This window comes from Balaenoptera acutorostrata, chromosome 20, assembly GCF_949987535.1.
Source record: "Balaenoptera acutorostrata chromosome 20, mBalAcu1.1, whole genome shotgun sequence".
NCBI classification, from domain to species: Eukaryota; Metazoa; Chordata; class Mammalia; order Artiodactyla; family Balaenopteridae; genus Balaenoptera; species Balaenoptera acutorostrata.
In genome coordinates, this window is record NC_080083.1 from 43,344,786 (window position 1) to 43,370,011 (window position 25,226).

General features: G+C 42.4%; 4 protein-coding genes across 4 annotated transcripts; all 4 read left to right on the plus strand.

The window, feature by feature from the left end:
* Nucleotides 1-2,014: 2,014 nt before the first annotated feature.
* Nucleotides 2,015-2,404, plus strand: LOC130705991 (keratin-associated protein 2-3-like). The gene has a single exon (XM_057536767.1). It carries the CDS (start codon nt 2,015-2,017, stop codon nt 2,402-2,404), a length of 390 nt encoding a protein of 129 aa, XP_057392750.1.
* A 6,533-nt stretch (nt 2,405-8,937) lies between these two features.
* On the plus strand, nt 8,938-9,327 carry LOC130705992 (keratin-associated protein 2-3-like). Its single transcript, XM_057536768.1, has one exon. It carries the CDS (start codon nt 8,938-8,940, stop codon nt 9,325-9,327), a length of 390 nt encoding a protein of 129 aa, XP_057392751.1.
* A 6,533-nt stretch (nt 9,328-15,860) lies between these two features.
* Nucleotides 15,861-16,250, plus strand: LOC130705993 (keratin-associated protein 2-3-like). The gene has a single exon (XM_057536769.1). It carries the CDS (start codon nt 15,861-15,863, stop codon nt 16,248-16,250), a length of 390 nt encoding a protein of 129 aa, XP_057392752.1.
* Nucleotides 16,251-22,783: 6,533 nt separating this feature from the next.
* On the plus strand, nt 22,784-23,173 carry LOC130705994 (keratin-associated protein 2-3-like). The gene has a single exon (XM_057536770.1). It carries the CDS (start codon nt 22,784-22,786, stop codon nt 23,171-23,173), a length of 390 nt encoding a protein of 129 aa, XP_057392753.1.
* Nucleotides 23,174-25,226: the final 2,053 nt, after the last annotated feature.

Genomic DNA, 25,226 nt, shown 5'->3' on the forward strand with positions numbered 1-25,226 from the left:
CTCTGTACTTGCATTTCCTCCCTCTCCATGATGAAACCAACCTTAGGTCGTATGGTACTGTAGTACTTACTACTGAAAAACATCTGCTTATAAGTCGACCCGTGCAGTCCAAACTCGTGTTGTGCACGGGTCAACTGTATACTGTCTACTCAAAAGGTGCTATGAAAGTAGAGCTTTAATGTTGGCATCATAACAACACAAAAGGATAGTTACGTAAGGTGAAGGATCTGTTAACTAACCTTTTTGTGGTAAAGATTTTGCAATATACATGTGTATCAGACCATCACAATGTGCACCTAACATGACACAATGTTATATGTCAATTATATCTCAAGAAAGCTGGGGAAAAAAAGAGAAAAGAGAGCAGAATATACAAGTTTTTTTAATCTAGGCTCTGGTTACCGCTTTGAAAAAATCACGAGTGCCCATGGACAACAGAACGTGAGAGAGAGAGAGTTGAAGGTCTACATCGATGAGATTGTACTTGATTTCTCCCTCCTCTGTTTCCCCAATTGTGTCAATTTACATTCAGTCAATTTGCATTTCTTTATAAGTTTTGACATTATGTTTGAAATTCCATTTGGGAAGCTTTAGCTCCTGGGGCCTGAGGCACATTCTTTTGAATTATGGAAATGATCCTAAAGTGATCCAAAACCCTGTCTGGTGAATCATAGGAGTAAAGGTGAAAAGTAATGAGCCCGTTTTCCCCTCGCAACTCCTCAACTGCCGTTGGCAACGATTCCCAAAGAAGCACGTCCATCAATCACACTTCTAGCCGGACCATCACAGAACAGCTGCGCTACCTCCCCAATCCACTGCTTTGAACAGTGTATCATATACGTGTACACTGTTTGCTGAAAAATCCTGTCTTTTTTTGAAATTAATTTTTATTGGAGTAGAGTTGATTTTCAATGTTGTGTTACTTTCTGCTGTACAGCAAAGTGAATCAGTTATTCATATACATATATCCACACTTTTTTAGATTCTTCTCCCATACAGGTCATTACAGAGTACTGAGTAGAGTTCCCTGTGCTATACAGTAGGTCCTTGTTAGTTATCTATTTTATATATAGTAGTGTGTACATGTCAATCCCAATGTTCCAATTATCCCGCCCTGCCTTTCCCTTCTGGCGACCATAAATTTGTTTTCTACATCTGTGATGGAGAACAAACCTCTGTCTTATCCCTTCATAGTTGTAGCACCCATGTCAAGGTATAGTAAGATAAAACTTCTCATTACACGATTCCATATCACATACACAAGACAGGCGAGTATAAAACATGTCATGCCTCAGAGAAAATCAATATTCTGTGACCAGCCAGATCAGAGATGCCGCAACATGCGCTGGAAAAATGAAAAAGAACAAAAAATGATGGCACTCTTGGATATTTTATTCTAATACTCACTTGGTTTATGAAAATACACTTTTGCCTTTCCAATACAAGCATATGAGCTGCAGTACTATTCAAGGCATGTACATTTCACTATACATCAAGTGAAACATAAATGTTTTCCCAAGGAATCCACACAAAAGACTGTGTCTGACAGCCGTCTGATTCACATGTAGGTGTTTCAGGGGATCTCTTGGGGGTCAAGGATAGGATCTAGTCAGTGCTCTAGAAACCCTTATATGTTTAATTTCTTTAAAAATGCAGCCCCTTTAGGCCCCTTTTGCCCAGGATTTGTCAGGTCCCATCTACTCAGAATAAGCATGAAGAGCTGCTGTCCCTTCAAATGGTGCAGAGGAGTGCTGAGGTTTTGATGATGAACAGCGTGAATACATCCATATTTAGGGATGTAACACATGTTCTTTAATGAGATCATGAGTATTTCACCAGCAATGCAATCATTAGTCAAAACAAATGTCTACTTAATTGGCCAAAAGATAAACAAGAGGGGTCATCAGCAGCTGACCAGGGTATGTAAAGGGCCCAGAGCAGGAGGAAGACATTCACACCTGAGAACTCTCAACTCCTCTCACCAGCTCAAGCCAACTCAGCCCCAGACACCGCCATGACCGGCTCCTGCTTCCGCCCCATCTCCTGCTCCCTGGGCTGTGCCGGAGGCTGCTTCCAGCCCCGCTGCTGCCACGACCCCCGCTGCTGCCGCCCAGTGTCCTGCAAGACCACCGTGTGCCGCCCCGTGACCTGCGTGCCCCGCTGCACGCGCCCCATCTGTGAGCCCTGCTGCCGCCCAGTCTGCTACACCCCGTGCAGCCTGCAGGACGGCTGCTGCCGCCCCATCACCTGCTGCCCCACGTCCTGCCAGGCCGTGGTCTGCCGCCCCTGCTGCTGGACCACCACCTGCTGCCATCCCGTCTCTGTGCAGTCCCCGTGCTGCCGCCAGCCCTGCTGCCAGCCGGACCCCTGCTGGCCCACCTGCAGGACTTCCTCCTGCTGCTGAGCAGTGCATCCAAGGAGCACATCGTCACTAAGGGTCCCCCAGAGACGGCCGGCTCCATCCTGCTGTCCCACTGCTTCACAGCAGAAGGTGGCAGGTCTCTTCTCGAGAAGCCCCTTCCTCCTCTCTTCAAACTAGCTTTTAAGAGGCACTGAAGACCCTTTTCAAATGAACTACTGATGAAGAATATCCTGTCCTCTCAAGACCCCAGCTCCCTCCTATGTCATGTTGTTGGTTTTCTAATAAATTCAGGCACTCCCAGCATAGAAATCATGGTCTCGTGATATTTCCTTTAAGGAGATTCTGTCTGAATTTTCCAGAGACATTGAAAGCAAGATACAGAATAATCCTCTTAAATTGTTCTCTAAAATACCCTAAGTCTGGGTAGTTTCCTTCTTACCATTGTAGATGGCATTTATAGGACACAGTAGCTAAGGAAGGTGGGCACAGCTATATCTTCATCACATATACAGAGTCACAGATGCCCACGGTTCCAGACAGGTGCCGCACACCTGAGAAATGTTCTTCCAAAATGACCAGTAAGGAGTCTACACTGGGGTTACCACCTATATTCCCAGTCTGAGTATTCATTCACTGAACTCACACCTGCTAGCACAGCACAGAAAGCCCAGTATGTTAGAGGTGGAAGGAACCTTGAGTGGCATCTGGCCAATCGCCTGTTTCTGAAACTAAGGAGCAATGAGTAATGAAAGATCAAATACGTTTCTAAATGTCCTTATAACCACTGATGTTCAGAAAAGACCCAGGAGAACGCAAGCCCCCTGACATTAAGCATTTAAGCCAAAGATTTCCTCTTACTATGATCGGAGAGACGTTCCTCTGCGCAGAGGAACTGTCATATTTTGTGACCAAGTAGAACTGCTTCTTCAGGTAATATACACTCCCTTCTGTGTATTACAGAGCTGACTGTTATTTAGAATGTTATTCACAACGTCGACTTGTGTGGATATTAAATCCATACTGGCTCTCCAGGGCTGCTTATCTTTGTGCTCAGGAACTGGGCATTGAAGGCCTCTTCCAAGCACGTTAATCACTGCCAATCTACAAGTATTTTTTGAACATCTACTGTGAATAAGGCACTGAGTTGACCACCCTGAGGGAATATAAAGGAATAAAAGGCGGTTCCTGCTTTGAAGAGGTTATAATCTACTTAGCGACATGAGCTGTCAATCAGAAAAAAGTCAAATAGTACATAATATAAGAAATACCAAAAATAGTTGACGACTGTAAACCTATTAGGAAACCTCATGCAATGGTCCTGTCATTTTTAAGTAAAAAATAAGGAAGCAGTAAAATATGAACTTATCTTGTGAGGGAATATGTTTTCTGTGTGTCCGTGTCTATGTGGTTTTTTAAAATTTATTTATTTATTTATTTTTGGCTGTGTTGGGTCTTCGTTTCTATGCGAGGGCTTTCTGTAGTTGCGGCAAGCGGGGGCCACTCTTTATCGCGGTGCGGGGGCCTCTCACTATCGCGGCCTCCCTTGTTGCGGAGCACAGGCTCCAGACGCGCAGGCTCAGTAGTTGTGGCTCACGGGCCTCGTAGCTCCGCGGCATGTGGGATCTTCCCAGACCAGGGTTCGAACCTGTGTCCCCTGCATTGGCAGGCGGATTCTCAACCACTGCGCCACCAGGGAAGCCCCCTATGTGTTTTTATGCCTAAAAAATACCTGGAACATTAGGCAACAAACTCTAACAGCACCTGGTAATAATATTGACCTTCTTCTTCATTTTTTTCTCAATTATATACTTTTAAAAATGAACATACATTTTATTTTTAGATGAACTGGATTGTCTAAAACCTGTATCTATTTGGGGGAAATTATTTAAAATTTTCTCACAATTATGCTATGCTCTTGAAAATGCAACTATCAAAGTGTAAATGAATTTACAGCAGATAAGTTAGAGAGCAGTGGTGTGTACTCCTAAAGAGGTCTTTTATTACATATAAGAGTATACCACTGTGTTGTAAATAGCGGACTTCTCGGAGATCTTTTGCGTTTTTTAAAATATTTATTTATTTATTTTGTTTGTTTGGCTGCGCCAGGTCTTCGTTGTGGCATGCAAACACTCAGCTGCGGCATATGAGATCAAGTTCCCTGACCAGGGATCGATCCCGGGCCCCTGCATTGGGAGCGCGAATTCTTCGCCACGGGACCACCAGGGAGGTCCCTGAGATCTTTCAAATGTGATCAAATTATTAAACATTGAATTTATATTTTAGCAGTTTACGGTCATCTCAATTGCATAAAGCAAGGGGCAATTTTGCTATGTTCCGAATGAAGAATGTTTAAACATTGCTAGCTGTTTCAGATTATATGTACAATTGTTTTTCTCCATTTGTATAGACAATTGAGAATTGAGAACTCAACAAGCCAGTATTTTTCATGTTAAAATTTGTTCACAATGTGATGGTTGGAAATTGTTGGGTTAAATAAAGCCCTAGCATTCCTTATGCAAAACCTGTTGCCCATCACCACTAAGAACCTGTCTGGTTTTCAGCCTTTTCTTTTAAGGATGTTTTTCTAAGACCTCACTCTCTTGCATGGGTTGAGGTACTTTCAGTAGGGTTAATCCACTCTCCACAATTCTGACACATATTTGTCTTGTCAGTTCTACATCGATAGCCTGACTCCCCTATACCGAGACTGGTGTTCACATAGAGGGAGCTCTATATCTTCCTCCAAAGTATTTTTATTTTACTCTGTTAATGAAACTCCCCACTGAAAGATCTTATTCAATATCTATTCTGTGGTGATTTGAGCAGAGAACTGGCCATTTGCCATATGAAAAACTTTCATCTTTGTTCTGAGTTCAAAATTTGGAGTTTATAAGGCACCAGTGTAACATGACCTATTAAAATATATTTACTAACTTAACAAATATAAGACACTAAGTGCCAGGCGCTGTTCTTACTGCTTCACACTTATTAGCTCACTTAATCTTCACAACAACCTTGATTACATATCTTTATTATCCCTCAAGACCCAAGGACCCATAGTAAGTGGCAAAGTATTTAATGAGTGTTGTATGGTTTTAGGATAAGTGGCATCAGAAAATAGCACATGACTTGCCACCAGTGTCAATTCACAGAGTATGGGGACATGAATTATTCACACATGACCCATATTTTCTCTGCCTGGAAACGAAATTGGGCATGGGGTAGGATGAGTGTCTTAGACTGAATAAACACCAGAATTGCCTACTGAAGGGCTAGTGAACTCTTCATCTTTGTGGATCTTTACAAAAGGGAGAGAAAAATCATTTTGGAACAATTTGGGCTCAGAAGTGTTTGGAGTGGGGAAATTTGTCTTCTTAACTGAGGTGATCCTCCAGAGAGGTTCTCCTTGCACAAAATGAGATCATTAGGAAGATGCCCCACCCGCAGCAACAGGAAAACTTGATTATGAGACAATGTGGCTTGAAAAGAGCAAAGCACAAGCAAGAAACGCAAAAGCCAGCAAATGGAACTACATCCAACTAAAAAGCTTCTACAGAGCAAAAGAAATCATCAACAAAATGAAAAGGCAGCCCACTGAATGGGAGAAAATATTTGCAAACTATATATCTGATAAGCAGTTAATAGCCAAAAAATTAAGGAACTCCTAAATAACACCAGAACAACACAAAACAAGACAAAACCAAAAACCAATTCACTTAACAAACGGGTAGAGGATTTGTAAACAGTTTTTCAAAGAAGGCATAGAGATGGTCAACAAGTACATGAAAAGGTGTTCAACATCACTAATCACCAGGGAGATGCAAATCAAAACCACAATGTGATATCACCTCACACCTGTTAGAATGGGTATTATCAAGAAGACAAGAGATAACAAATGCTGGTGAGGATGTGGAGAAAAGGGAACCCTGATGCACTGTTGGTAGGAATGTAAATTGGTACAGCTACTATGGAAAACAGTATGGAGGCTCCTCAAACATTTAAAAATAGAACTACCCTATGATCCGGTAATCTCACATCTTAGAATACATCCAAATGAGATGAAATCACTATCTCAAAGTGATATCTGCACTCCCATGTACTTGAGAGCATTATTCATAACTGCCAAGACATTGAAACAAGCTAAACGTCCAACAACAGATGAATGGATAAACAAAATGTTTCCTACATATAATTCACCCATAAAAAGAAGGAAATTCTGCCTTTTGGGATAACATGGATGGACCCTGAAGGCATTATGCTGAGTGAAATAAGTGAAACAGAGAAAGATAAATATTATATATCACTTACACGTGGAATCAAAACCATCAAGCTCAAAGAAACATAGACTAGAAAGGTAATTGCAAGGGGCTGAGGGATAGGAGAAATGGGGAGATGTTGGTCAAAAGATACAAACTTCCAGTTACGAGATGAGTGAATTCTGAGGATCTAATGAACAGCACGGTGACTATGTTAACAATAGCATAGTTGACCCTTGAACTACTCTGGGGTTAGGGGCACCGACCCTCTGCCCTCCATATCTGAGATTCTGTATCTATGGTTTCTCTGTACTTGCATTTCCTCCCTCTCCATGATGAAACCAACCTTAGGTCGTATGGTACTGTAGTACTTACTACTGAAAAACATCTGCTTATAAGTCGACCCGTGCAGTCCAAACTCGTGTTGTGCACGGGTCAACTGTATACTGTCTACTCAAAAGGTGCTATGAAAGTAGAGCTTTAATGTTGGCATCATAACAACACAAAAGGATAGTTACGTAAGGTGAAGGATCTGTTAACTAACCTTTTTGTGGTAAAGATTTTGCAATATACATGTGTATCAGACCATCACAATGTGCACCTAACATGACACAATGTTATATGTCAATTATATCTCAAGAAAGCTGGGGAAAAAAAGAGAAAAGAGAGCAGAATATACAAGTTTTTTTAATCTAGGCTCTGGTTACCGCTTTGAAAAAATCACGAGTGCCCATGGACAACAGAACGTGAGAGAGAGAGAGTTGAAGGTCTACATCGATGAGATTGTACTTGATTTCTCCCTCCTCTGTTTCCCCAATTGTGTCAATTTACATTCAGTCAATTTGCATTTCTTTATAAGTTTTGACATTATGTTTGAAATTCCATTTGGGAAGCTTTAGCTCCTGGGGCCTGAGGCACATTCTTTTGAATTATGGAAATGATCCTAAAGTGATCCAAAACCCTGTCTGGTGAATCATAGGAGTAAAGGTGAAAAGTAATGAGCCCGTTTTCCCCTCGCAACTCCTCAACTGCCGTTGGCAACGATTCCCAAAGAAGCACGTCCATCAATCACACTTCTAGCCGGACCATCACAGAACAGCTGCGCTACCTCCCCAATCCACTGCTTTGAACAGTGTATCATATACGTGTACACTGTTTGCTGAAAAATCCTGTCTTTTTTTGAAATTAATTTTTATTGGAGTAGAGTTGATTTTCAATGTTGTGTTACTTTCTGCTGTACAGCAAAGTGAATCAGTTATTCATATACATATATCCACACTTTTTTAGATTCTTCTCCCATACAGGTCATTACAGAGTACTGAGTAGAGTTCCCTGTGCTATACAGTAGGTCCTTGTTAGTTATCTATTTTATATATAGTAGTGTGTACATGTCAATCCCAATGTTCCAATTATCCCTCCCTGCCTTTCCCTTCTGGCGACCATAAATTTGTTTTCTACATCTGTGATGGAGAACAAACCTCTGTCTTATCCCTTCATAGTTGTAGCACCCATGTCAAGGTATAGTAAGATAAAACTTCTCATTACACGATTCCATATCACATACACAAGACAGGCGAGTATAAAACATGTCATGCCTCAGAGAAAATCAATATTCTGTGACCAGCCAGATCAGAGATGCCGCAACATGCGCTGGAAAAATGAAAAAGAACAAAAAATGATGGCACTCTTGGATATTTTATTCTAATACTCACTTGGTTTATGAAAATACACTTTTGCCTTTCCAATACAAGCATATGAGCTGCAGTACTATTCAAGGCATGTACATTTCACTATACATCAAGTGAAACATAAATGTTTTCCCAAGGAATCCACACAAAAGACTGTGTCTGACAGCCGTCTGATTCACATGTAGGTGTTTCAGGGGATCTCTTGGGGGTCAAGGATAGGATCTAGTCAGTGCTCTAGAAACCCTTATATGTTTAATTTCTTTAAAAATGCAGCCCCTTTAGGCCCCTTTTGCCCAGGATTTGTCAGGTCCCATCTACTCAGAATAAGCATGAAGAGCTGCTGTCCCTTCAAATGGCGCAGAGGAGTGCTGAGGTTTTGATGATGAACAGCGTGAATACATCCATATTTAGGGATGTAACACATGTTCTTTAATGAGATCATGAGTATTTCACCAGCAATGCAATCATTAGTCAAAACAAATGTCTACTTAATTGGCCAAAAGATAAACAAGAGGGGTCATCAGCAGCTGACCAGGGTATATAAAGGGCCCAGAGCAGGAGGAAGACATTCACACCTGAGAACTCTCAACTCCTCTCACCAGCTCAAGCCAACTCAGCCCCAGACACCGCCATGACCGGCTCCTGCTTCCGCCCCATCTCCTGCTCCCTGGGCTGCGCCGGAGGCTGCTTCCAGCCCCGCTGCTGCCACGACCCCCGCTGCTGCCGCCCAGTGTCCTGCAAGACCACCGTGTGCCGCCCCGTGACCTGCGTGCCCCGCTGCACGCGCCCCATCTGTGAGCCCTGCTGCCGCCCAGTCTGCTACGCCCCGTGCAGCCTGCAGGACGGCTGCTGCCGCCCCATCACCTGCTGCCCCACGTCCTGCCAGGCCGTGGTCTGCCGCCCATGCTGCTGGACCACCACCTGCTGCCATCCCGTCTCTGTGCAGTCCCCGTGCTGCCGCCAGCCCTGCTGCCAGCCGGACCCCTGCTGGCCCACCTGCAGGACTTCCTCCTGCTGCTGAGCAGTGCGTCCTAGGAGCACATCGTCACTAAGGGTCCCCCAGAGACGGCCGGCTCCATCCTGCTGTCCCACTGCTTCACAGCAGAAGGTGGCAGGTCTCTTCTCGAGAAGCCCCTTCCTCCTCTCTTCAAACTAGCTTTTAAGAGGCACTGAAGACCCTTTTCAAATGAACTACTGATGAAGAATATCCTGTCCTCTCAAGACCCCAGCTCCCTCCTATGTCATGTTGTTGGTTTTCTAATAAATTCAGGCACTCCCAGCATAGAAATCATGGTCTCGTGATATTTCCTTTAAGGAGATTCTGTCTGAATTTTCCAGAGACATTGAAAGCAAGATACAGAATAATCCTCTTAAATTGTTCTCTAAAATACCCTAAGTCTGGGTAGTTTCCTTCTTACCATTGTAGATGGCATTTATAGGACACAGTAGCTAAGGAAGGTGGGCACAGCTATATCTTCATCACATATACAGAGTCACAGATGCCCACGGTTCCAGACAGGTGCCGCACACCTGAGAAATGTTCTTCCAAAATGACCAGTAAGGAGTCTACACTGGGGTTACCACCTATATTCCCAGTCTGAGTATTCATTCACTGAACTCACACCTGCTAGCACAGCACAGAAAGCCCAGTATGTTAGAGGTGGAAGGAACCTTGAGTGGCATCTGGCCAATCGCCTGTTTCTGAAACTAAGGAGCAATGAGTAATGAAAGATCAAATACGTTTCTAAATGTCCTTATAACCACTGATGTTCAGAAAAGACCCAGGAGAACGCAAGCCCCCTGACATTAAGCATTTAAGCCAAAGATTTCCTCTTACTATGATCGGAGAGACGTTCCTCTGCGCAGAGGAAGTGTCATATTTTGTGACCAAGTAGAACTGCTTCTTCAGGTAATATACACTCCCTTCTGTGTATTACAGCGCTGACTGTTATTTAGAATGTTATTCACAACGTCGACTTGTGTGGATATTAAATCCATACTGGCTCTCCAGGGCTGCTTATCTTTGTGCTCAGGAACTGGGCATTGAAGGCCTCTTCCAAGCACGTTAATCACTGCCAATCTACAAGTACTTTTTGAACATCTACTGTGAATAAGGCACTGAGTTGACCACCCTGAGGGAATATAAAGGAATAAAAGGCGGTTCCTGCTTTGAAGAGGTTATAATCTACTTAGCGACATGAGCTGTCAATCAGAAAAAAGTCAAATAGTACATAATATAAGAAATACCAAAAATAGTTGACGACTGTAAACCTATTAGGAAACCTCATGCAATGGTCCTGTCATTTTTAAGTAAAAAATAAGGAAGCAGTAAAATATGAACTTATCTTGTGAGGGAATATGTTTTCTGTGTGTCCGTGTCTATGTGGTTTTTTAAAATTTATTTATTTATTTATTTTTGGCTGTGTTGGGTCTTCGTTTCTATGCGAGGGCTTTCTGTAGTTGCGGCAAGCGGGGGCCACTCTTTATCGCGGTGCGGGGGCCTCTCACTATCGCGGCCTCCCTTGTTACGGAGCACAGGCTCCAGACGCGCAGGCTCAGTAGTTGTGGCTCACGGGCCTCATAGCTCCGCGGCATGTGGGATCTTCCCAGACCAGGGTTCGAACCCGTGTCCCCTGCATTGGAAGGCGGATTCTCAACCACTGCGCCACCAGGGAAGCCCCCTATGTGTTTTTATGCCTAAAAAATACCTGGAACATTAGGCAACAAAATCTAACAGTAACTGGTAATAATATTCATCTTCTTCTTCATTTTTTTCTCAATCATATACTTTTAAAAATGAACATACATTTTATTTTTAGATGAACTGGATTGTCTAAAACCTGTATCTATTTGGGGGAAATTATTTAAAATTTTCTCACAATTATGCTATGCTCTTGAAAATGCAACTATCAAAGTGTAAATGAATTTACAGCACATAAGTTAGAGAGCAGTGGTTTGTACTCCTAAAGAGGTCTTTTATTACATATAAGAGTATACCACTGTGTTGTAAATAGCGGACTTCTCGGAGATCTTTTGCGTTTTTTAAAATATTTATTTATTTATTTTGTTTGTTTGGCTGTGCCAGGTCTTCGTTGTGGCATGCAAACACTCAGCTGCGGCATATGAGATCAAGTTCCCTGACCAGGGATCGATCCCGGGCCCCTGCATTGGGAGCGCGAATTCTTCGCCACGGGACCACCAGGGAGGTCCCTGAGATCTTTCAAATGTGATCAAATTATTAAACATTGAATTTATATTTTAGCAGTTTACGGTCATCTCAACTGCATAAAGCAAGGGGCACTTTTGCTATGTTCCGAATGAAGAATGTTTAAACATTGCTAGCTGTTTCAGATTATATGTACAATTGTTTTTCTCCATTTGTATAGACAATTGAGAATTGAGAACTCAACAAGCCAGTATTTTTCATGTTAAAATTTGTTCACAATGTGATGGTTGGAAATTGTTGGGTTAAATAAAGCCCTAGCATTCCTTATGCAAAACCTGTTGCCCATCACCACTAAGAACCTGTCTGGTTTTCAGCCTTTTCTTTTAAGGATGTTTTTCTAAGACCTCACTCTCTTGCATGGGTTGAGGTACTTTCAGTAGGGTTAATCCACTCTCCACAATTCTGACACATATTTGTCTTGTCAGTTCTACATCAATAGCCTGACTCCCCTTTACCGAGACTGGTGTTCACATAGAGGGAGCTCTATATCTTCCTCCAAGGTATTTTTATTTTACTCTGTTAATGAAACTCCCCACTGAAAAATCATATTCAATATCTATTCTGTGGTGATTTGAGCAGAGAACTGGCCATTTGCCATATGAAAAACTTTCATCTTTGTTCTGAGTTCAAAATTTGGAGTTTATAAGGCACCAGTGTAACATGACCTATTAAAATATATTTACTAACTTAACAAATATAAGACACTAAGTGCCAGGCGCTGTTCTTACTGCTTCACACTTATTAGCTCACTTAATCTTCACAACAACCTTGATTACATATCTTTATTATCCCTCAAGACCCAAGGACCCATAGTAAGTGGCAAAGTATTTAATGAGTGTTGTATGGTTTTAGGATAAGTGGCATCAGAAAATAGCACATGACTTGCCACCAGTGTCAATTCACAGAGTATGGGGACATGAATTATTCACACATGACCCATATTTTCTCTGCCTGGAAACGAAATTGGGCATGGGGTAGGATGAGTGTCTTAGACTGAATAAACACCAGAATTGCCTACTGAAGGGCTAGTGAACTCTTCATCTTTGTGGATCTTTACAAAAGGGAGAGAAAAATCATTTTGGAACAATTTGGGCTCAGAAGTGTTTGGAGTGGGGAAATTTGTCTTCTTAACTGAGGTGATCCTCCAGAGAGGTTCTCCTTGCACAAAATGAGATCATTAGGAAGATGCCCCACCCGCAGCAACAGGAAAACTTGATTATGAGACAATGTGGCTTGAAAAGAGCAAAGCACAAGCAAGAAACGCAAAAGCCAGCAAATGGAACTACATCCAACTAAAAAGCTTCTACAGAGCAAAAGAAATCATCAACAAAATGAAAAGGCAGCCCACTGAATGGGAGAAAATATTTGCAAACTATATATCTGATAAGCAGTTAATAGCCAAAAGATTAAGGAACTCCTAAATAACACCAGAACAACACAAAACAAGACAAAACCAAAAACCAATTCACTTAACAAACGGGTAGAGGATTTGTAAACAGTTTTTCAAAGAAGGCATAGAGATGGTCAACAAGTACATGAAAAGGTGTTCAACATCACTAATCACCAGGGAGATGCAAATCAAAACCACAATGTGATATCACCTCACAGCTGTTAGAATGGGTATTATCAAGAAGACAAGAAATAACAAATGCAGGTGAGGATGTGGAGAAAAGGGAACCCTGATGCACTGTTGGTAGGAATGTAAATTGGTACAGCTACTATGGAAAACAGTATGGAGGCTCCTCAAACATTTAAAAATAGAACTACCCTATGATCCGGTAATCTCACATCTTAGAATACATCCAAATGAGATGAAATCACTATCTCAAAGTGATATCTGCACTCCCATGTACATGACAGCATTATTCATAACTGCCAAGACATTGAAACAAGCTAAACGTCCAACAACAGATGAATGGATAAACAAAATGTTTCCTACATATAATTCACCCATAAAAAGAAGGAAATTCTGCCTTTTGGGATAACATGGATGGACCCTGAAGGCATTATGCTGAGTGAAATAAGTCAAACAGAGAAAGATAAATATTATATATCACTTACACGTGGAATCAAAACCATCAAACTCAAAGAAACATAGACTAGAAAGGTAATTGCAAGGGGCTGAGGGGTAGGAGAAATGGGGAGATGTTGGTCAAAAGATACAAACTTCCAGTTACGAGATGAGTGAATTCTGAGGATCTAATGAACAGCACGGTGACTATGTTAACAATAGTATAGTTGACCCTTGAACTACTCTGGGGTTAGGGGCACCGACCCTCTGCCCTCCATCTCCGAGATTCTGTATCTATGGTTTCTCTGTACTTGCATTTCCTCCCTCTCCATGATGAAACCAACCTTAGGTCGTATGGTACTGTAGTACTTACTACTGAAAAACATCTGCTTACAAGTCGACCCGTGCAGTCCAAACTCGTGTTGTGCACGGGTCAACTGTATACTGTCTACTCAAAAGGTGCTATGAAAGTAGAGCTTTAATGTTCTCATCATAACAACACAAAAGGATAGTTACGTAAGGTGAAGGATCTGTTAACTAACCTTTTTGTGGTAAAGATTTTGCAATATACATGTGTATCAGACCATCACAATGTGCACCTAACATGACACAATGTTATATGTCAATTATATCTCAAGAAAGCTGGGGAAAAAAAGAGAAAAGAGAGCAGAATATACAAGTTTTTTTAATCTAGGCTCTGGTTACCGCTTTGAAAAAATCACGAGTGCCCATGGACAACAGAACGTGAGAGAGAGAGAGTTGAAGGTCTACATCGATGAGACTGTACTTGATTTCTCCCTCCTCTGTTTCCCCAATTGTGTCAATTTACATTCAGTCAATTTGCATTTCTTTATAAGTTTTGACATTATGTTTGAAATTCCATTTGGGAAGCTTTAGCTCCTGGGGCCTGAGGCACATTCTTTTGAATTATGGAAATGATCCTAAAGTGATCCAAAACCCTGTCTGGTGAATCATAGGAGTAAAGGTGAAAAGTAATGAGCCCGTTTTCCCCTCGCAACTCCTCAACTGCCCTTGGCAACGATTCCCAAAGAAGCACGTCCATCAATCACACTTCTAGCCGGACCATCACAGAACAGCTGCGCTACCTCCCCAATCCACTGCTTTGAACAGTGTATCATATACGTGTACACTGTTTGCTGAAAAATCCTGTCTTTTTTTGAAATTAATTTTTATTGGAGTAGAGTTGATTTTCAATGTTGTGTTACTTTCTGCTGTACAGCAAAGTGAATCAGTTATTCATATACATATATCCACACTTTTTTAGATTCTTCTCCCATACAGGTCATTACAGACTACTGAGTAGAATTCCCTGTGCTATACAGTAGGTCCTTATTAGTTATCTATTTTATATATAGTAGTGTGTACATGTCAGTCCCAATGTTCCAATTATCCCTCCCTGCCTTTCCCTTCTGGTGACCATAAATTTGTTTTCTACATCTGTGATGGAGAACAAACCTCTGTCTTATCCCTTCATAGTTGTAGCACCCATGTCAAGGTATAGTAAGATAAAACTTCTCATTACACGATTCCATATCACATACACAAGACAGGCGAGTATAAAACATGTCATGCCTCAGAGAAAATCAATATTCTGTGACCAGCCAGATCAGAGATGCCGCAACATGCGCTGGAAAAATGAAAAAGAACAAAAAATGATGGCACTCTTGGATATTTTATTCTAATACTCACTTGGTTTATGAAAATAAACTTCTGCCTTTCCAATACACGCATATGAGCTGCAGTACTATTCAAGGCATGTACATTTCACTATACATCAAGTGAAACATAAATGTTTTCCCAAGGAATCCACACAAAAGACTGTGTCTGACACCTGTCTGATTCACATGTAGGTGTTTCAGGGGATCTCTTGGGGGTCAAGGATACGATCTAGTCACTGCTCTAGAAACCCTTATATGTTTAATTTCTTTAAAAATGCAGCCCCTTTAGGCCCCTTTTGCCCAGGATTTGCCAGGTCCCATCTACTCAGAATAAGCATGAAGAGCTGCTGTCCCTTCAAATGGCGCAGAGGAGTGCTGAGGTTTTGATGATGAACAGCGTGAATACATCCATATTTAGGGATGTAACACATGTTCTTTAATGAGATCATGAGTATTTCACCAGCAATGCAATCATTAGTCAAAACAAATGTCTACTTAATTGGCCAAAAGATAAACAAGAGGGGTCATCAGCAGCTGACCAGGGTATATAAAGGGCCCAGAGCAGGAGGAAGACATTCACACCTGAGAACTCTCAACTCCTCTCACCAGCTCAAGCCAACTCAGCCCCAGACACCGCCATGACCGGCTCCTGCTTCCGCCCCATCTCCTGCTCCCTGGGCTGCGCCGGAGGCTGCTTCCAGCCCCGCTGCTGCCACGACCCCCGCTGCTGCCGCCCAGTGTCCTGCAAGACCACCGTGTGCCGCCCCGTGACCTGCGTGCCCCGCTGCACGCGCCCCATCTGTGAGCCCTGCTGCCGCCCAGTCTGCTACACCCCGTGCAGCCTGCAGGACGGCTGCTGCCGCCCCATCACCTGCTGCCCCACGTACTGCCAGGCCGTGGTCTGCCGCCCCTGCTGCTGGACCACCACCTGCTGCCATCCCGTCTCTGTGCAGTCCCCGTGCTGCCGCCAGCCCTGCTGCCAGCCGGACCCCTGCTGGCCCACCTGCAGGACTTCCTCCTGCTGCTGAGCAGTGCATCCTAGGAGCACATCGTCACTAAGGGTCCCCCAGAGACGGCCGGCTCCATCCTGCTGTCCCACTGCTTCACAGCAGAAGGTGGCAGGTCTCTTCTCGAGAAGCCCCTTCCTCCTCTCTTCAAACTAGCTTTTAAGAGGCACTGAAGACCCTTTTCAAATGAACTACTGATGAAGAATATCCTGTCCTCTCAAGACCCCAGCTCCCTCCTATGTCATGTTGTTGGTTTTCTAATAAATTCAGGCACTCCCAGCATAGAAATCATGGTCTCGTGATATTTCCTTTAAGGAGATTCTGTCTGAATTTTCCAGAGACATTGAAAGCAAGATACAGAATAATCCTCTTAAATTGTTCTCTAAAATACCCTAAGTCTGGGTAGTTTCCTTCTTACCATTGTAGATGGCATTTATAGGACACAGTAGCTAAGGAAGGTGGGCACAGCTATATCTTCATCACATATACAGAGTCACAGATGCCCACGGTTCCAGACAGGTGCCGCACACCTGAGAAATGTTCTTCCAAAATGACCAGTAAGGAGTCTACACTGGGGTTACCACCTATATTCCCAGTCTGAGTATTCATTCACTGAACTCACACCTGCTAGCACAGCACAGAAAGCCCAGTATGTTAGAGGTGGAAGGAACCTTGAGTGGCATCTGGCCAATCGCCTGTTTCTGAAACTAAGGAGCAATGAGTAATGAAAGATCAAATACGTTTCTAAATGTCCTTATAACCACTGATGTTCAGAAAAGACCCAGGAGAACGCAAGCCCCCTGACATTAAGCATTTAAGCCAAAGATTTCCTCTTACTATGATCGGAGAGACGTTCCTCTGCGCAGAGGAAGTGTCATATTTTGTGACCAAGTAGAACTGCTTCTTCAGGTAATATACACTCCCTTCTGTGTATTACAGCGCTGACTGTTATTTAGAATGTTATTCACAACGTCGACTTGTGTGGATATTAAATCCATACTGGCTCTCCAGGGCTGCTTATCTTTGTGCTCAGGAACTGGGCATTGAAGGCCTCTTCCAAGCACGTTAATCACTGCCAATCTACAAGTACTTTTTGAACATCTACTGTGAATAAGGCACTGAGTTGACCACCCTGAGGGAATATAAAGGAATAAAAGGCGGTTCCTGCTTTGAAGAGGTTATAATCTACTTAGCGACATGAGCTGTCAATCAGAAAAAAGTCAAATAGTACATAATATAAGAAATACCAAAAATAGTTGACGACTGTAAACCTATTAGGAAACCTCATGCAATGGTCCTGTCATTTTTAAGTAAAAAATAAGGAAGCAGTAAAATATGAACTTATCTTGTGAGGGAATATGTTTTCTGTGTGTCCGTGTCTATGTGGTTTTTTAAAATTTATTTATTTATTTATTTTTGGCTGTGTTGGGTCTTCGTTTCTATGCGAGGGCTTTCTGTAGTTGCGGCAAGCGGGGGCCACTCTTTATCGCGGTGCGGGGGCCTCTCACTATCGCGGCCTCCCTTGTTACGGAGCACAGGCTCCAGACGCGCAGGCTCAGTAGTTGTGGCTCACGGGCCTCGTAGCTCCGCGGCATGTGGGATCTTCCCAGACCAGGGTTCGAACCCGTGTCCCCTGCATTGGAAGGCGGATTCTCAACCACTGCGCCACCAGGGAAGCCCCCTATGTGTTTTTATGCCTAAAAAATACCTGGAACATTAGGCAACAAAATCTAACAGTAACTGGTAATAATATTCATCTTCTTCTTCATTTTTTTCTCAATCATATACTTTTAAAAATGAACATACATTTTATTTTTAGATGAACTGGATTGTCTAAAACCTGTATCTATTTGGGGGAAATTATTTAAAATTTTCTCACAATTATGCTATGCTCTTGAAAATGCAACTATCAAAGTGTAAATGAATTTACAGCACATAAGTTAGAGAGCAGTGGTTTGTACTCCTAAAGAGGTCTTTTATTACATATAAGAGTATACCACTGTGTTGTAAATAGCGGACTTCTCGGAGATCTTTTGCGTTTTTTAAAATATTTATTTATTTATTTTGTTTGTTTGGCTGTGCCAGGTCTTCGTTGTGGCATGCAAACACTCAGCTGCGGCATATGAGATCAAGTTCCCTGACCAGGGATCGATCCCGGGCCCCTGCATTGGGAGCGCGAATTCTTCGCCACGGGACCACCAGGGAGGTCCCTGAGATCTTTCAAATGTGATCAAATTATTAAACATTGAATTTATATTTTAGCAGTTTACGGTCATCTCAACTGCATAAAGCAAGGGGCACTTTTGCTATGTTCCGAATGAAGAATGTTTAAACATTGCTAGCTGTTTCAGATTATATGTACAATTGTTTTTCTCCATTTGTATAGACAATTGAGAATTGAGAACTCAACAAGCCAGTATTTTTCATGTTAAAATTTGTTCACAATGTGATGGTTGGAAATTGTTGGGTTAAATAAAGCCCTAGCATTCCTTATGCAAAACCTGTTGCCCATCACCACTAAGAACCTGTCTGGTTTTCAGCCTTTTCTTTTAAGGATGTTTTTCTAAGACCTCACTCTCTTGCATGGGTTGAGGTACTTTCAGTAGGGTTAATCCACTCTCCACAATTCTGACACATATTTGTCTTGTCAGTTCTACATCAATAGCCTGACTCCCCTTTACCGAGACTGGTGTTCACATAGAGGGAGCTCTATATCTTCCTCCAAGGTATTTTTATTTTACTCTGTTAATGAAACTCCCCACTGAAAAATCATATTCAATATCTATTCTGTGGTGATTTGAGCAGAGAACTGGCCATTTGCCATATGAAAAACTTTCATCTTTGTTCTGAGTTCAAAATTTGGAGTTTATAAGGCACCAGTGTAACATGACCTATTAAAATATATTTACTAACTTAACAAATATAAGACACTAAGTGCCAGGCGCTGTTCTTACTGCTTCACACTTATTAGCTCACTTAATCTTCACAACAACCTTGATTACATATCTTTATTATCCCTCAAGACCCAAGGACCCATAGTAAGTGGCAAAGTATTTAATGAGTGTTGTATGGTTTTAGGATAAGTGGCATCAGAAAATAGCACATGACTTGCCACCAGTGTCAATTCACAGAGTATGGGGACATGAATTATTCACACATGACCCATATTTTCTCTGCCTGGAAACGAAATTGGGCATGGGGTAGGATGAGTGTCTTAGACTGAATAAACACCAGAATTGCCTACTGAAGGGCTAGTGAACTCTTCATCTTCGTGGATCTTTACAAAAGGGAGAGAAAAATCATTTTGGAACAATTTGGGCTCAGAAGTGTTTGGAGTGGGGAAATTTGTCTTCTTAACTGAGGTGATCCTCCAGAGAGGTTCTCCTTGCACAAAATGAGATCATTAGGAAGATGCCCCACCCGCAGCAACAGGAAAACTTGATTATGAGACAATGTGGCTTGAAAAGAGCAAAGCACAAGCAAGAAACGCAAAAGCCAGCAAATGGAACTACATCCAACTAAAAAGCTTCTACAGAGCAAAAGAAATCATCAACAAAATGAAAAGGCAGCCCACTGAATGGGAGAAAATATTTGCAAACTATATATCTGATAAGCAGTTAATAGCCAAAAGATTAAGGAACTCCTAAATAACACCAGAACAACACAAAACAAGACAAAACCAAAAACCAATTCACTTAACAAACGGGTAGAGGATTTGTAAACAGTTTTTCAAAGAAGGCATAGAGATGGTCAACAAGTACATGAAAAGGTGTTCAACATCACTAATCACCAGGGAGATGCAAATCAAAACCACAATGTGATATCACCTCACAGCTGTTAGAATGGGTATTATCAAGAAGACAAGAAATAACAAATGCAGGTGAGGATGTGGAGAAAAGGGAACCCTGATGCACTGTTGGTAGGAATGTAAATTGGTACAGCTACTATGGAAAACAGTATGGAGGCTCCTCAAACATTTAAAAATAGAACTACCCTATGATCCGGTAATCTCACATCTTAGAATACATCCAAATGAGATGAAATCACTATCTCAAAGTGATATCTGCACTCCCATGTACATGACAGCATTATTCATAACTGCCAAGACATTGAAACAAGCTAAACGTCCAACAACAGATGAATGGATAAACAAAATGTTTCCTACATATAATTCACCCATAAAAAGAAGGAAATTCTGCCTTTTGGGATAACATGGATGGACCCTGAAGGCATTATGCTGAGTGAAATAAGTCAAACAGAGAAAGATAAATATTATATATCACTTACACGTGGAATCAAAACCATCAAACTCAAAGAAACATAGACTAGAAAGGTAATTGCAAGGGGCTGAGGGGTAGGAGAAATGGGGAGATGTTGGTCAAAAGATACAAACTTCCAGTTACGAGATGAGTGAATTCTGAGGATCTAATGAACAGCACGGTGACTATGTTAACAATAGTATAGTTGACCCTTGAACTACTCTGGGGTTAGGGGCACCGACCCTCTGCCCTCCATCTCCGAGATTCTGTATCTATGGTTTCTCTGTACTTGCATTTCCTCCCTCTCCATGATGAAACCAACCTTAGGTCGTATGGTACTGTAGTACTTACTACTGAAAAACATCTGCTTACAAGTCGACCCGTGCAGTCCAAACTCGTGTTGTGCACGGGTCAACTGTATACTGTCTACTCAAAAGGTGCTATGAAAGTAGAGCTTTAATGTTCTCATCATAACAACACAAAAGGATAGTTACGTAAGGTGAAGGATCTGTTAACTAACCTTTTTGTGGTAAAGATTTTGCAATATACATGTGTATCAGACCATCACAATGTGCACCTAACATGACACAATGTTATATGTCAATTATATCTCAAGAAAGCTGGGGAAAAAAAGAGAAAAGAGAGCAGAATATACAAGTTTTTTTAATCTAGGCTCTGGTTACCGCTTTGAAAAAATCACGAGTGCCCATGGACAACAGAACGTGAGAGAGAGAGAGTTGAAGGTCTACATCGATGAGACTGTACTTGATTTCTCCCTCCTCTGTTTCCCCAATTGTGTCAATTTACATTCAGTCAATTTGCATTTCTTTATAAGTTTTGACATTATGTTTGAAATTCCATTTGGGAAGCTTTAGCTCCTGGGGCCTGAGGCACATTCTTTTGAATTATGGAAATGATCCTAAAGTGATCCAAAACCCTGTCTGGTGAATCATAGGAGTAAAGGTGAAAAGTAATGAGCCCGTTTTCCCCTCGCAACTCCTCAACTGCCCTTGGCAACGATTCCCAAAGAAGCACGTCCATCAATCACACTTCTAGCCGGACCATCACAGAACAGCTGCGCTACCTCCCCAATCCACTGCTTTGAACAGTGTATCATATACGTGTACACTGTTTGCTGAAAAATCCTGTCTTTTTTTGAAATTAATTTTTATTGGAGTAGAGTTGATTTTCAATGTTGTGTTACTTTCTGCTGTACAGCAAAGTGAATCAGTTATTCATATACATATATCCACACTTTTTTAGATTCTTCTCCCATACAGGTCATTACAGACTACTGAGTAGAATTCCCTGTGCTATACAGTAGGTCCTTATTAGTTATCTATTTTATATATAGTAGTGTGTACATGTCAGTCCCAATGTTCCAATTATCCCTCCCTGCCTTTCCCTTCTGGTGACCATAAATTTGTTTTCTACATCTGTGATGGAGAACAAACCTCTGTCTTATCCCTTCAGAGTTGTAGCACCCATGTCAAGGTATAGTAAGATAAAACTTCTCATTACACGATTCCATATCACATACACAAGACAGGCGAGTATAAAACATGTCATGCCTCAGAGAAAATCAATATTCTGTGACCAGCCAGATCAGAGATGCCGCAACATGCGCTGGAAAAATGAAAAAGAACAAAAAATGATGGCACTCTTGGATATTTTATTCTAATACTCACTTGGTTTATGAAAATAAACTTCTGCCTTTCCAATACACGCATATGAGCTGCAGTACTATTCAAGGCATGTACATTTCACTATACATCAAGTGAAACATAAATGTTTTCCCAAGGAATCCACACAAAAGACTGTGTCTGACACCTGTCTGATTCACATGTAGGTGTTTCAGGGGATCTCTTGGGGGTCAAGGATACGATCTAGTCACTGCTCTAGAAACCCTTATATGTTTAATTTCTTTAAAAATGCAGCCCCTTTAGGCCCCTTTTGCCCAGGATTTGCCAGGTCCCATCTACTCAGAATAAGCATGAAGAGCTGCTGTCCCTTCAAATGGCGCAGAGGAGTGCTGAGGTTTTGATGATGAACAGCGTGAATACATCCATATTTAGGGATGTAACACATGTTCTTTAATGAGATCATGAGTATTTCACCAGCAATGCAATCACTAGTCAAAACAAATGTCTACTTAATTGGCCAAAAGATAAACAAGAGGGGTCATCAGCAGCTGACCAGGGTATATAAAGGGCCCAGAGCAGGAGGAAGACATTCACACCTGAGAACTCTCAACTCCTCTCACCAGCTCAAGCCAACTCAGCCCCAGACACCGCCATGACCGGCTCCTGCTTCCGCCCCATCTCCTGCTCCCTGGGCTGCGCCGGAGGCTGCTTCCAGCCCCGCTGCTGCCACGACCCCCGCTGCTGCCGCCCAGTGTCCTGCAAGACCACCGTGTGCCGCCCCGTGACCTGCGTGCCCCGCTGCACGCGCCCCATCTGTGAGCCCTGCTGCCGCCCAGTCTGCTACGCCCCGTGCAGCCTGCAGGACGGCTGCTGCCGCCCCATCACCTGCTGCCCCACGTCCTGCCAGGCCGTGGTCTGCCGCCCATGCTGCTGGACCACCACCTGCTGCCATCCCGTCTCTGTGCAGTCCCCGTGCTGCCGCCAGCCCTGCTGCCAGCCGGACCCCTGCTGGCCCACCTGCAGGACTTCCTCCTGCTGCTGAGCAGTGCGTCCTAGGAGCACATCGTCACTAAGGGTCCCCCAGAGACGGCCGGCTCCATCCTGCTGTCCCACTGCTTCACAGCAGAAGGTGGCAGGTCTCTTCTCGAGAAGCCCCTTCCTCCTCTCTTCAAACTAGCTTTTAAGAGGCACTGAAGACCCTTTTCAAATGAACTACTGATGAAGAATATCCTGTCCTCTCAAGACCCCAGCTCCCTCCTATGTCATGTTGTTGGTTTTCTAATAAATTCAGCACTCCCAGCATAGAAATCATGGTCTCGTGATATTTCCTTTAAGGAGATTCTGTCTGAATTTTCCAGAGACATTGAAAGCAAGATACAGAATAATCCTCTTAAATTGTTCTCTAAAATACCCTAAGTCTGGGTAGTTTCCTTCTTACCATTGTAGATGGCATTTATAGGACACAGTAGCTAAGGAAGGTGGGCACAGCTATATCTTCATCACATATACAGAGTCACAGATGCCCACGGTTCCAGACAGGTGCCGCACACCTGAGAAATGTTCTTCCAAAATGACCAGTAAGGAGTCTACACTGGGGTTACCACCTATATTCCCAGTCTGAGTATTCATTCACTGAACTCACACCTGCTAGCACAGCACAGAAAGCCCAGTATGTTAGAGGTGGAAGGAACCTTGAGTGGCATCTGGCCAATCGCCTGTTTCTGAAACTAAGGAGCAATGAGTAATGAAAGATCAAATACGTTTCTAAATGTCCTTATAACCACTGATGTTCAGAAAAGACCCAGGAGAACGCAAGCCCCCTGACATTAAGCATTTAAGCCAAAGATTTCCTCTTACTATGATCGGAGAGACGTTCCTCTGCGCAGAGGAAGTGTCATATTTTGTGACCAAGTAGAACTGCTTCTTCAGGTAATATACACTCCCTTCTGTGTATTACAGCGCTGACTGTTATTTAGAATGTTATTCACAACGTCGACTTGTGTGGATATTAAATCCATACTGGCTCTCCAGGGCTGCTTATCTTTGTGCTCAGGAACTGGGCATTGAAGGCCTCTTCCAAGCACGTTAATCACTGCCAATCTACAAGTACTTTTTGAACATCTACTGTGAATAAGGCACTGAGTTGACCACCCTGAGGGAATATAAAGGAATAAAAGGCGGTTCCTGCTTTGAAGAGGTTATAATCTACTTAGCGACATGAGCTGTCAATCAGAAAAAAGTCAAATAGTACATAATATAAGAAATACCAAAAATAGTTGACGACTGTAAACCTATTAGGAAACCTCATGCAATGGTCCTGTCATTTTTAAGTAAAAAATAAGGAAGCAGTAAAATATGAACTTATCTTGTGAGGGAATATGTTTTCTGTGTGTCCGTGTCTATGTGGTTTTTAAAAATTTATTTATTTATTTATTTTTGGCTGTGTTGGGTCTTCGTTTCTATGCGAGGGCTTTCTGTAGTTGCGGCAAGCGGGGGCCACTCTTTATCGCGGTGCGGGGGCCTCTCACTATCGCGGCCTCCCTTGTTACGGAGCACAGGCTCCAGACGCGCAGGCTCAGTAGTTGTGGCTCACGGGCCTCGTAGCTCCGCGGCATGTGGGATCTTCCCAGACCAGGGTTCGAACCCGTGTCCCCTGCATTGGAAGGCGGATTCTCAACCACTGCGCCACCAGGGAAGCCCCCTATGTGTTTTTATGCCTAAAAAATACCTGGAACATTAGGCAACAAAATCTAACAGTAACTGGTAATAATATTCATCTTCTTCTTCATTTTTTTCTCAATCATATACTTTTAAAAATGAACATACATTTTATTTTTAGATGAACTGGATTGTCTAAAACCTGTATCTATTTGGGGGAAATTATTTAAAATTTTCTCACAATTATGCTATGCTCTTGAAAATGCAACTATCAAAGTGTAAATGAATTTACAGCACATAAGTTAGAGAGCAGTGGTTTGTACTCCTAAAGAGGTCTTTTATTACATATAAGAGTATACCACTGTGTTGTAAATAGCGGACTTCTCGGAGATCTTTTGCGTTTTTTAAAATATTTATTTATTTATTTTGTTTGTTTG